At 39.9% G+C, this 14,008-nt stretch overlaps 1 protein-coding gene across 2 annotated transcripts; it reads right to left on the bottom strand.

Annotated features, from left to right (window-relative positions):
- Positions 1-522: 522 nt before the first annotated feature.
- On the bottom strand, positions 523-12,106 carry HSPA14 (heat shock protein family A (Hsp70) member 14). 2 transcript variants are annotated; one of them, XR_002860924.2, is made up of 14 exons: positions 11,873-11,989; positions 11,698-11,778; positions 11,513-11,595; positions 10,429-10,477; positions 9,609-9,702; positions 9,394-9,484; positions 8,216-8,320; positions 7,502-7,663; positions 6,961-7,116; positions 5,663-5,765; positions 3,940-4,152; positions 3,380-3,504; positions 2,433-2,503; positions 523-1,195 (listed from the first exon to the last, which is right to left on the bottom strand). XR_002860924.2 is itself a non-coding variant. In XM_023918713.2 (14 exons), exons 1-14 carry the CDS (start codon positions 11,927-11,929, stop codon positions 1,117-1,119), a joined length of 1,518 nt encoding a protein of 505 aa, XP_023774481.2. In that variant the 5' UTR covers positions 11,930-12,106; the 3' UTR covers positions 523-1,116. The 2 variants fall into 2 exon arrangements, 1 of the variants encoding a protein (XP_023774481.2); XM_023918713.2 differs by having other exon boundaries at positions 3,380-3,553; positions 11,873-12,106.
- Positions 12,107-14,008: the final 1,902 nt, after the last annotated feature.

Here is a 14,008-nt window from a genome sequence, read left to right as displayed (position 1 = left end):
TTTCCTTAAACACCTCCAGGGACGGCGACTTCACCACCTCCCTAAGGCAGCCCATTCCAATGGCTAATTACCTTTAATGTGAAGAAAAACTGTCCCCCCACCGTCCAACCCAAACCTCCCTTGTCACAGCTTAGGAGTGAACTCTCATGCTTCTCTTTCTCCCAGGCAACCACAGACAGGAAGGCTCCTTCGAGGCAGTTCTTGAAGAGGTTTTGAAGTTTGCTTCAAATCCCAGGGAATGGAATACAACCCTCTTCCAACTCAGACAGCATTTGATGAACACACATATTCTCTTAATTTCTGAGGTTCTTCTGTGACACTTCCAGCATTTTACAAGGTAACACACTGCTGTAAGCATTAAACTATTGTCCCTCAACTGCACTTTAGGCTGAGACCTTCATATTCCATAACCACACTTGCCTGCTCGATCTTGGTATTGAAAAAACCTGCCAGCTTATACTCAGACAAATATATGACAACAGATTTAAAACAGTGCCACACAGAATGGAGATTGCCAGGTTCTGCATAAAAAATGTATTTTTTAATAATATATAAATAAGCACACTTAACTCTTACATTTTTTAGGTAATATGACAAAACCATTTTACAAACGAAAAAAAAAAATTAAAATAAAATTGCCTTCTCAAGAGGCCAGGACAAATGGGCTCCACCTTCACGGTTTTGGGCAAGGTGACACAGGATTCCAGTATAATTACCAGAGAGTGGATTTTCACCAGTCTCGCTCTCACTTGTTCAGAGCTATACGACTAAAGCCACAGATGCATTGGCTGAATAGGTACAAGACCTGATTAGTCAAGGAAAAATCTTCAAATTATGTAATATGCTTGTTGCTGAATCACAGGTACAAGCATTTGTGCTTTACATTTTGTAAATCAAGTGCTGATATTTCAATAATCTGCTGTTCACACGTCTTGACTAGTGTTTTGCACCACACTCTAAACAGACTTGGTGGAAAATTAACTTGGTGGCATTTTACTTTAGTTTATTACAGTCCTCTAAGAATCATGAGAGGCATCACATAGAGTCACTTCTTTGGCAGAAAAGCCAGTAAGAGAAAAAAAATAAAGTTAGAAAAACGTTGCCTTCCAAAATGGGCTATGATGCCACTTCAACAGTGATGATTTCACACTTTCCAGTATCTTGATCCGTGCAGGTAACATGCAAGGACCCATCCCTAGATAAAACAGAGAGTTACGTTTAGGATTATCTCAACACAACACTTACTATGTTACTGCATGTGCTAAAGAGGATAAACAATAGTCTTCACACAGATGAAGGGATGACAGGTCAGCATCAAAATATCCAGGGACAAACTTGCTTCAACACAGATTAAATTGGTTTATGAATTAAGTTTAACTTAGTATAACTAATATGCACTTCTTGACCTTAAAGCATCTATCTTCTTGACATATGCTGGAATAGAACTAGGAACACATTTAAATATTGTAATTGAATTAATTTTGTATATGTGGTAATATTATTCAAAATATTCCTTGTGAAACCTGAGTAACAGCAATGGATTAATAGACATGTCTTGTCATAGCAGGAGAACTTGACTTTTGAAGTGCAAGTAGGCTTTAAATTCCAAGTATCTCCTTCAACAAGGAAAAACTTAATTGTAAAAATCCAAGAATTAAGAAACAATATTGTGCCCTACTTCAGCTAGGCATACAGTCACACAAAATATTTAGGTACAAACAGATGTTCTCTACTAAACTTCCTCTCCCTTTTTCACCTAAATATTAGTTAAACCTCCTTCCAAATAATGCTCTTTTTCTGCATGACAGAGTTGCCAAAAAGAACAATCCCCTAAATGTTTTCCTTATCAATGCTCAGTATAAATCTCTGTATGACAAACAAGGCATTTCAGGTGAATTCTATTAACAGGCATTAATACACCTGATAGCTAACATATTTAAAGGAACTATTTTGAAACAAAAATCGCAAGCAGAAATTCCCTATGGCACTGTTTCTCTGCTTAACAACTCTGCCTCTGAAAGGACAGTCACTGTAAATTCTACAATCCTTTGTATCTAAAAAAACCAAAATCTCCTTCACTTTTTCCCAAGGGTGTGGGTGTTCAGCAAAACTACCCAACCCACTTCCACAGGAGCTTTGAGCCCCTGACTGCTCTCAAGCATGGTTAAACTGATCAATGGCTCAGAAGTTGCTAAAAATAATCTACACAATTGTATTAAGCTTTGTTTCTTTAGGAATCTAACAATGACAGCACCAAAGGTACTGCAGAAACCCCCACATTTCTACAGAATCTACCCCTGCTGGGACTCCACAGCCAATGAAATGCTGAAATTTCTCAAAAACACTTAAATACTCTGTAACAGGAGCAAAGACTGCTTGTCAGAAGTGTGACATAGCAGGGTAAACAGCAGAACAACAAGTGTTTTGGGTACCTTTTCATAGTGAGAACAGTTATTATATCATGTAGTCCATCCTCCTTTTTATCTAGATCCTGGAGTACAATCTATTAAAAAAAAAAAAAAAGCTTGATTATAATAGGTTCTTCAAGTTCTTGTGCAGTTCAAGGTAAGTGACACAACAGCTAAGATGCGAAAATTCCTGCATTTTAGCTATTTACACTATTGTTTTTGTGGTTTGGCTCAGAATCTATCCCTGAGATAGCAAGTACCTATCACTCCCACAGTGTCCTTTAGAATCAGTACTGAAATTATTAGGTAACACCCCTTCCCTATCTCCTTTAAAGATATTTGGGCAGAATTAAGCTGGAATAACAATCTTAAATATTCCATTAATTTCAGACACATCTGCCCCTTCCCCAATGCTTTCCAAGGAAAACACATCATAACTGTTTAAAAAAAGCTGTTTTCTCTCTGTAGGTTAACTCCTAACCAACAACTTTAAACCCTCACTTGATTTCATCTTACCACCGTGATAAAATACTTCAATATTTAATACCTGTCCAATCTAGAAAGATCAAAGATCCTGTCCAATCTAGGAAGATCAAAAAGTAATCAACACATTAGGTATGCCATTTCTTAATCAGCTTTATTTTCAAAATGTTCAAGAATCTGTGCACTACTAGAATAACTGGTAAAGATCTCTCATCCCAGGTGATCTTATTACAGTAGTGCCAAGTGTCAAACCCTGTCAGCCATTTAGGAATTCAAAAGGGAAACTTCAGTTTCTTTACAAGGTAGTTCAATATTTTGCATATCCAGAAGAATATTTAAAAGACCAATACCAAAGAGATGAATGTCATTGTAGTTTTCTAACAACAAGTTTTGGTATTGGTGGAATTGGTTTCCATTTTTTTTTCCCCAGATCCAACTGATTTCCAGGTGGCTGCTGTTAAAGTACAAAGGAATGTGCACATACTCACCTGTGCAAATTTCTCTTCTTCGCTCATGGGACTCTTCCCCAATGACTCATACAGCTCCAGGCACACAGAGGAAATATTTCCAGGAGCATGCAGGGTGTGCTGCCTTCGAGCTGGCAGGGGTGTCCCTGATGGAAATAGCACTGTGAATTTGTCAGCCCCTGACTCGTCTACTCCCTTAAAGAAAATAAAAAAGAATACAGTTCATGTTTTTCTTTAAGTGCTTCACTGAGCTGGAAGTGTTACAACAATGCTCCACAAGAAAAGAAATCCAAGCTTCATTCCCTCTGTCACATTTACCATCACAGCAAGTAAAAAACCCTGGCATTCCTAGAATGGGAAGTCCAGCTATTATAGGAAAGATACCGTCTATCTCCCCTTAAAATCAGTTCTTCCTGTCAATTTTTCTTCAATAAGCCTAAGTTACCATATACTGATGATCCATAGCAAACCTGTAGAAGTAACAATAAAACAATGCTGTTTTTCTAACATTAATCACACATAATAATGCTATATACTCACTGCAGTGGAAAAAAATTCTAATATTCTAAATTTAGTCTTACCTTAAGAAGAATATCTTTGGCAGAACACTCAATGAGTGCATCTTCTTCCAACAAGGTATTCTCTTTCCCTAGCAGAATTCCTGCCTCTATGGCTGCACCAATGGGAATAACTTCATCTGGAGGAATTGAATTCAGTAATTCCACAGTTGGGAAAATATCTTTGATCAGCTGCTGTAGCTTTGGGATTCGAGCAGACCCACCACAAAGAACTATCTGGAAACACATCAACAGAATAATTTCAAATCTTTACTCTGTGAAATAAAACAGGTCACACCCTGCAGTGCAGAAATGCAAACTGCTCTGGGATATTTTATCATCTGCAGTTGTTGAACTAAAACATTATGTAATTTTTGGTTGACTTCTGATACTTTTGCTTTTGAAATTAAAGGAAATATGTTTTTACGCATCTTTTCTCTTACAGCAAGAATCACCTAGATAAAGTAACACTTTGAAAATTGAAAAATTCATCACAAAAAGAACATCAGGCTGAAAGGGACTTCCAGAGGTAATCTAGTCCAACCTCCTGACCAGAACAGGGACACTTACAACAGGCTGCTCAGGATCTTTCCTCCAGATACATATTCCACAGACTCTGTAGGCCCTTAATTCAGCATCTGATTTCCGTCATACTACACATTCCTTTCCTGGAATCTAAAATTTCCCCATGGTGTAACTTGTGCTGCTTGCCACTCACCCACCATGCACAGGCAGGAAGGAGCAATCCATAAATCCATGTCTTACTACAGTGACTTTGTTGAAATCAGCCAGATTGAGACACAAAGCTAACTCCCACTTTTCCTCATATAAAACATAAACCTAGTTTACAACTTTGAAGTTATTTCTTTTTACATCTAAAGTGTCCCACAGCTCTCCATCCAAAGCATTAAAGCATGAGAGCCTTAAAGGCCACCTAAAAACCACTGCCACCAGAAAACAAAAGCCATTCTTTGAACAGTGGCCTGGCATTCTTCATTATCAATCTGAGAAACTGAGATGTGACACAGCAAACAAATATAGTCTGAAAGATAAGAGTTAAGACTGAGTAATAAGAGTCCATAACAACATCAAGTGTCACTGAAAGCACCAGGCAGCTTTAGCTGCAGACCTGATGAGCCAATTCCACCAGCAATGACTGCAGCACTATTTGCCAAGCACAACTACAAAGGGGGTGAGATGAATTTCCTCTCTTACACCAAGGCAAGAGAGGTCTAATGTCTGCTGCCTTGCTCATCATCTTTGGGATTAAAGCACTCTCTGGTCTGGCACCTCATGTGGTTTTTAAGCCAGCAAGAAGCCAGCAAGTGGACACTTAGTGATTTCTTCAACTTTAAGTCAAAACTTTGCCTTTCTTCAGAAGTGTCAGCAAACCCTGTCAATGAAGGCAGAACAAAGCCCACAGACTGAACTTAAGGAAGGTACGCCTCAGCTGGAACTTGGGCAGAGTTATACCAACACACCAAATGGAGACAAATCCTCCCCACCCACTCAATACGCAGCAGTAAAAACACACAATTGAATGTGACTCTACCTTACACTTAACTTCAAATACCTGAAATGAAAACAAATACAGCAGTTCTAAAGATCCTGAATCTATAGATTTTGTTGGATTTCAGTCAAAATTGCTTACATATATAATGAAATAATCTCAGTCTGCAAGGAAAACAGGGCCCATAAGCATTGTTCATATGGAAGTGTCCTACAGGCAAATTATTTCCATTATTACCTTATTAATATCATCTGCTGTAAATCCAACTTGCTTCAAGAGCTTTTTAATTGCTTCTATACATTTACTAAAAAGTGAAGAACAGATAAGTTCAAACCTGGCCCTAAAAGAGAAAAATAAAACATTCAAAAAAGATCATGTCATCCATTAGAGACAAATACCTGAAACAGAAGAACAATAATTTATAGAATATACTTTAGTTCTCCAGCTGGTACTAAGGGATTTTTAAAAAATCATCTTTTCCCATCATTAATCTTTAAGTGATTTTGTTGTTGTGGAAGAATCTGTGCTACTAGTTCCATCAACAACACCTACACATATGCACATTCATTCTTCACTGTACTCTACAGAAAAAAAAAAGTATTGTAGTCTTGACAACACCGGTATTGCTGTCCTGACTCATGCCAAAAAAAAAAGAAAAATCCTGCAGCTGCCTCATGATGTTTAAAAGGGATAAAAGGACTCAATTTTTAGAGGCAAATCAAGCTGTGTCCTGATTTTCACACAGGGAGTAGATTCAGCAAATTAAAAAACAAACTTGTGCTTGCTTTTGTCTCTTTCAAGCCTGCAAGCGAAGTTCTACTCTGTACAAATACAACAAATCAAAGTCTGCAACTGGCATCCTGATCCAAAAGGAGCTGACCCCAGTTATACAGTATTGCTTCTCACACTTTCAAACATGCTGTGCCTTACTTGAGCAGCTTCAGCTGTTGGAGTTTTGGAATGGAAAAGTCTGTTTCATTTTGCTAAAGCTGCTGCTGCCTGGAAGAGCAAGCAAAGTGAGCTAAAAATCTCAGTAAGAGATCATCCCAAGGGAAAGAGACTTAGCAGAACAGAGCAGTAGGAACAAAAAGACAGAAAGTATCTTTCTCCTTCAGCTCTGAGAGGCAACATCAAGACTTCCAGGACTCCTACCATTCTGGATCTCATTTAGATGAAGAGTCCACAAGTCACATTTTCTTTAAGGAAAACACAACAGCAAAAGCATTATGGGGAAGGAAACAGCCACCTCGATTCATTACAGTATCTACTCCCCACCCATCATAAACCAGACTCCAAAGATACAGTCTCCTTGTGCTTTTTTGCACTTCATTTTCTAACCATCAGGGCAACACTGCTAGTGTGACTGCCCTGACCACTACACATTGCAGCATAACACACCATCAACACGAAACAGCAAATCTGCCTTTTATCTTACTTCATTTCCTAAAATAAACACCACCAGAAAGCAAAGCTTACTGGATGAACATCCATGATACCACCTAGAAAGATTTCAGTACCTTCAAGATCTGCCTTACCTGGACACATTGCAATCAAAATCCAATCCATCATACAATGAATCTACAAAACAGTTTGCACTTCCCAGGGTTGATAAAGAGTGTTTTGCAATATCAGCACTGTTCATTAACTTCATCATGGCTCTGGGATTTCCTCTAATATCATGCTTACAAGACCTGTATTTAAATAAAAAAAAGAGGATACCAGTTTAAAGAAGTGGGAATTTGACCTCTTTCCTGAAAGGAAAAACAGGTTAGAGCTCTTGACCTTTTTTTTTTGGCAAACATTTTAATATTAACTACAATGCCACTACTGAAAGTTTGCACACATATCGACACAGCAGAGTCCACAGCTGAGCCCTTATAGTTCAACACCAACCTCAGGCAACATCCACCCAAACCCAGGCACTTTCCAGTCTTCCAACTCCCCCCAAACAACTGACTGCTCTTTCAGCATCATCTTTACTTGAACCATTTCACTCCCAGACATTCTGCTAGATTGTTGTTTTTTTTTAAGTAAGATCCTGTCCTAACAGCAACATGCTTGGAATTCAAATCTTACCTCTGAAATTCAGAAGCTAAGTGTTGTGCTAGAGCTTCTGTGAAGCAAACTCCACCAATGCTGTCATCTGTATTTGTAGCAAGTACACGATATATTCCACTGTTTACTTCTATGACTGTGATAGAAAGTGATGTTCCACCCAGTTTATAAACCAGCACGTTGCTACCACGTTAAAAGAATATTGAAAGTAGCATTAATTTTGACACATTGTCAAAAGATTACCACCATGTATTGAAGGTTTCAATCAGACAAGAAGTATATGAGAATGGTAACAAGCAAGAAGAGCAAGAGTTCAAACTGACAGCAGTCTTTGCTATTTTGAAAGTGAATTATCTGCATATTCATGACAACCAGAATGCACCTACTGCATTCTGCTGGAGCTCTGCTTTAGTTCTGCCAGCCCATGTAAAATAATCCCATCTCCTACTATTAAAACTAGCTATGCCAAAATATGTTTAAAAATGAATGCTATTCTTTTTAAGCCAATCAGCTTATTAAAAAGAAAGTTGGAAACTGGGGACAAATCTTTAAAGACAATTCTCAAAATATAAACACCAAAACTACAAAATTACAACTTCTAAATGCTTATTGTCTTGATTGAGAGAAAAAAGCAAAACAAGCCTCATGCTAAGGCAACACAGCATTCCCTCATTTTAAGATTTCTCTGGATTTAAGTACAGCAGTTTAAAAAGAAGTAAAACATTAGGATTTTACCTTTTCCCAGTGGGTGAATCTTGGCCAATTCCATAAGCAAGGAGAGCTGCAGATGGTTCATGAATTAATCTCATAACATTGAACCCAGCAGCTGCAGCTGCTTCCCTGCAATGAGCCATAACAGCATTTCATTTTACTTTAATGATCTCATTGCAGTCACACATTATTAAGATTTCACCTGAACTACATGTGCCATCTAATCAGACCTTGTTTATAGCATGGCATTAACAAGACTGAGTGACTGGAAGAGAACCAAGAAGGTCATTTGCTACTGTGTTCTTCAAATAATTGGATGTGCAGTGTTCTCATAGTCAAAGAAAACACTGGTCTATCAGACTACATAGTCCATAAAAACTGCAAAATACCCTGCAACAACCTGCAACAATCAAGCTTGCTAACTTATCTTCAGGTGTGGTATTAAAACTCCTTGATACATTATTTCAACAGGTAACAAAATTAATTCACTGTGCCTCACTTGCAACATTTAACTTACATGTTTTCTTAAAACTTTAGTTACCTGGGAACACGCCATGTCTTGTTTCCACCAGTTTGAAGTTATACCAGAGCAATAGAAGGTTTCACAGACACTGCAAATCCCCAGCTTGCTGTTTTCTGACCAATTTTTAGGCGTGCTGTATTTCTTTCATGGCATTTAAATGTAAAGGCTGCCATTTATGCTCAGCTTTAAGCATGCTGATGTTTTTTTACTGAGGAACTGTTAGAGCAAAGTGTTTCCAAACAGAATTTCCAAGTAGAAAATTGGTATGTATTACATATCTGTTTTCTGACAAAGCAGACCTCAAGAGGTCATGTAGCACCACTTTGGGGACTATGAAGGGCAGGGAGGGGAAATTATGGAGGAGGGTGAGAAACTATTAGCATTTCAAAGGGGTCACTGAAGATTCTGATCTGAAATGAGGTTCTATCCTTGATGCAATCAAAACTTCCTCTCACTTCAGTGATTCAGAATTTCCTTTTGGTCACACCAGCAAATTCCATTAAATGTTTCTCAACTCAGGATTTAATATCTTGCTTTCGTATTTTCCAAGCTTAAATAACGTGCCAATATCTTGACTGACAGTCACAAGTTGAAGTCCAGCAGCAGAATTCCCACTGCTGATCTTCCAGCCTCTCTGTTTTAAGCCCATAAAATAACAGAAAAATCTCAATGCTCTTACCCAAGGGCACTTTTCTGATTCTCTCCAAAATCAAATGGCACAGTGACAACAACATCATTCACATCTGAACCCAGTGCAGACTGGGCAGTCTCTGTTTAGAAACATAAGCAGAGCATGGTGAGTAAAAGCAAAAAAATAAAAAAATGTCTGACATCTTAAAAATGAAAGGACAGCTTAAAAAGCTAAAGCGTGTTATGAATTTAATTATTATATACCTTTCATTTTACTGAAAATTAGTTTTGCCACATCTTCTGGGTTAATAAGTTTGTTATCTATTTCATACTGAAGTTTTCCATTCTTCTCACTTATCTGTAAGCAAAACCAACATACCTCTGTTAGACAGTAATTTGGTTAATAACAAAAAGTAATGTTTAATTTAGGCTCTGTTTAAAGTAAAAAGCACTGGGCTGTGTAAACACTCTCTGCATTAGTATTCTACTACAAGGGAATAAACACTTTCAAGATGCTTAACAAAGATCACAAAAAGACCTGTAGCATATGACAGACACAACAGGAACATTTAAGAACTTAAGAGTCCAGACTTTCCCTTTCTATTAAGTTTTTCTGAGTACAAAAGCAATGTTTAGAACAAAAGTACACTCCTGGTTATATTCCATAAGAAAAACCCAAGCTATTTCTAAAATCATACCAACATGAACAGTCAAAACCCAGGGAAAACTTCACTCTTTCATTTTGAATATAATTCCAAGGATAATTTTCTCCTGTTCTGAAAAATTTTCTAGCAACAAGGACAGTATTGTGCAAATTAAATAGTGAGATTAAAGCAACTGGCTAAAGATGTTAATCACAAGGTGCTGCAACTTGAGTATCTTCCACCAGCTCTAAGAAAAACCACAATGCTAAAACCTAAATCTATCAGGATCCATCCCTTTGGAGAATGGCCAAGAGATAAAAAAAATTCTGTTGGAACTAACTATATCATGATATAGAGAGCTGATCACTACAGAACACGAACATGGTGTGGCCCAAACAATGTCAAGGAAAGCATAAAATTATACAAAGCATCATACTCACAGAGCATTTGCTTTCTGCAATATATTTCTTTGCCTGAGGGTCACCAGAGCTGTCCATAAAAATTCAAAATAACAAAATTAATCACATATTTAAAGTTAACTAGACAAGTGCATCTTGCTGATATACCTTTTAACATCTCCAACACATCAAGCTATATTTGAACTGAAATTCCTGTTTTCACTCTACAGTTACATTTATAGAGTAGAAGAAAAACCAGTTAACTGATGTCAACTTTCATTCTCCTCTACCAAAACTTATGGTTGAAAAAACACCTGCTACTTATGGAAAAGGAAAATTAAAATCCAACACATTGTTTTAAGCTGCTATCCCACATGAACATAATAAAGGATTTCAGTGAAGTTCTGCATCTGAGAAGTGCTGAGAAATACACCAGAATGGGCAACATCTTGTCACCTCCTGTCAATGCAAGGGCTGTAACACACAGCTGGATCATCCCTAAAAAGTTTTGTCACATCTCTGATGTTAACTCCAACCCAAGAGGTTTAGTTCTACTGTCACTGTGATTGGCACTGCAATCAGAAAGTGCAATTGCAAGTGCAAATTACCACAGCTCTACTAACAGGAATCACAACAGGCACTAATCAACAGTTTCACTATTGCAATAAAAGCAACACAAAGTTTCACGCAAACAAAACCACAGAGGCTTTTACACACAGAAAAGCAATCAGGTGACAGGAAATCATAGCTAAGAAACTTAAATATGTATGAAAAACATATATGCAACTTCTTACTATATTTCACAACTTGATTTTCACAGACAAGTTCAGACCTAAAACAAAATGTTTCTTCTCTTCTATTTTCAGAAGCATATCTTTGCTGCTGGAAGGAATTACAGGCTAAAAAGCTCGTGGCACCAACCTGGTCTAGGGGAAGGTGTCCCCGCCCATGGCACAGCGTTGGAAGGGAGGTGATCATTAAAATCCCCTCCAAACAAAACCGTTCAGTGACTCTATGATAACGAAATGACTTTTTAAAGAGATGTTTTCAGTATTAGTGCTAAGACGTTAAACCAGCTTTAAATGAGAAAAAATTCACACCGCCTCTTTCACGCCCGTTCCCTTACCTTCGTCCAAGGATCTGCTTTACTTTCACTACAGTGTTTGAAATATTTCTTATCCTACTTTGCTTCGCAGCTAAACCAACAACCTGAATGGAAAATAAATGAAAATAAAAAAGGAAAAGCTGAGTAACAGACAGAGCCCCCTCTCTTCCTCCTCCCCACACCACCCCGCGGAGGGGCAGCCTCACCTCCTCGCTCTCCGAGAACGCCACGACCGCGGGAGTGACCCGGTCCCCGGCGTCGTTGGCGACCACGTCGGCGCGGCCATCCTGGGGAGAGAAAGAGAGAGGCACAGCCGTGAGCTTGTGAGGCTTCATCGCCCCGGGGAGCTCCTGGGCCTCGGGGAGCGGGCCCAGAGCTCACCTTGTACACGGCGGCGCAGGCACAGGTGGCGCCCAGGTGCACCCCGATGGCCGCCATTGCCCCTCCCGCCCCGACGTGCTCCGCGCGGCCCGCTCCCAGCCAATCCCGCGCCGCGCCGCGCCGTCACCGGCGGGAGAGCCAATGAGAAAAAGCAGAGAGAGGGGCGTCATCGCGCATAGTAACGGGGGCAGACTGTGCGCGCGAGGCGCGCGGGTTTTGGCGGGAAGCGGCGCTGAGGAAGAGGCGGGCTCCTGAGGGTTCGTTTAACCCGGGATGCCCGGGCGGCGAGAAAGTAGGGGTTAAAGTGCGGGAATTAGATAAATTAAAATAGAAAATCGATGTTAAAGTGAAGAAAGTAGCAAGCGTGCGTGTGGTTTATGGCGCCTCTCGCGGTTTAATTGCTGTCAGTGAAGCACATGGAGAGACACGTTGTAAATCACAGAATTGCAAAATATTTTTTTACCTTTTCCATTAAGTTGGAAAAGACCTCTGAGATCACCGAATTCAACCTATGACTGAAAACCACCCTGCCAACCAGACCATGGCACTGACTGCTATGTCCAGGCTTTCCATAACCTTTTCCAGGGATGGTGACTCCACTTCCTTGGGCAGCCTGTTCCACTGTCCAATCCTTCCTGTGAAGAAATTCCTCCTAATGTCCAACCTTCCTATATGACAGAAGTATCTCTGTATCTAGTGCTGCAGGTTGAGCTGAAGTGCTGGTTTTCCATCATCTAACAAGGTATGACCAATGCCTGAAAGCAAAGCTCAGTGTCCCATAACGCTACACTGCTGTTGGAGAAAGTCATTCTCAGTGCCACAGGACAGGGAAGAAAAAAAATTATCTCTAATCATTCCTGGGGAAATCAGCATAATTCAAACAGAACTTCATCCTGGCCAGAGCAGTGTGTCAAAGGCTTCTCAGAGTGGCCCCATAAAATGACCTGCAAAGTTACCACAGGACAAGTCACCTCACATCTGCATCCTTATGCTGTCCAGGTGACAGCACCTATGTACCTTTAGGTGCTCATTTGCATCTCATTTCCATAGTGAGTCTAAATATCCCTTTGGGCCATCTCACTGCATTGCTCTGAAACAAAGATTGTCCTTATCCTGCTTTATAAATGATATGTTGAAGGTTAAAGGAACCAAGATCACATAGAGGTGAAAGGTGTTACTTGACATTGCAAAGGAATTTCCTGTCCCAGAACAGATCCCACGGTCCTTAAGTCACGGGACAATCTTCCTTTGGGTAACTGAGCTTGCCGAAGGTGCCTGAAGGCTGGAGCTCAGATGCCAGCAGTCCGTGCTCCAGAGATGATGGCAGTGTGACAAAGGCAAAGCCTATACAACTGGAAACAATAGCTTTGGAGTACGTCCAAACTGTAGCTCCTTTCTGTCTTCTCTTGTAAACGGAGGAATGGAAAGAGAAGAAGGGTAGGCAGGAGAGAGCAGTGCGGGCTGGAAAAAGGTATTGTAGAAGGGGGGGGAGGGGGAGGAGGGAGGCTCCCTGTGAAGCTTTTTGGCAGAAGAAAAGAGAAGGGAGTCTAGAAAGAGACACTGAAGATGTGAGAGTAAAGGAGAACACAGGCCTCAGTACAGAAACCAAGAATATTTACCCTGTGCTTTCCTCCAAATCCTAGTACCAGTTGTACCATTTATGTCAATATACTGGTATTTAGAACTCAAGCCAGAATGTGTAATCTGTGCATTACCAAGTGCTTGTGGTAACAACTCCTACACAGCTAAGCACATATATGCCATAGGCACGTCTATATGGATGCACAGAAATTCTGCTTATCTTAACCAAAGTAGTCAATGTTCCTGCCAGGTGTAAGCAAACCTGAGGGGTAGTAGGCAAGAAATTCCTTGGCAGAGGTTTGTGGTGGCAAGCGGTGTTTGCCGAGGAGTGAAAAGCCCTTGTCTGTCTGTGCCCTTCCTCTGTTTTTGGGAATTGTTCTTATGTAATGGGAAATTCAGAAGCTGCACTGAGCTTGAGTGAGCTGATAAATGGAGCAACAACCCATCTCTAAATAAAAAGTGGAATCAACAGCCTGGGTTTGGAATTTGGAACCTCTGCAAGAGTAATTTCTCTGACCCAGGAAGAGGAGAAACACCCAGCCACAGTCTGACTGG

The sequence above is a fragment of the Cyanistes caeruleus genome, chromosome 4, assembly GCF_971803275.1.
Source record: "Cyanistes caeruleus chromosome 4, bCyaCae1.hap1.1, whole genome shotgun sequence".
In the NCBI taxonomy this organism is placed as follows: domain Eukaryota; kingdom Metazoa; phylum Chordata; class Aves; order Passeriformes; family Paridae; genus Cyanistes; species Cyanistes caeruleus.
The sequence above is the reverse complement of the archived record's forward strand: the minus strand, read 5'-3'. Positions and strand labels throughout refer to the sequence as shown.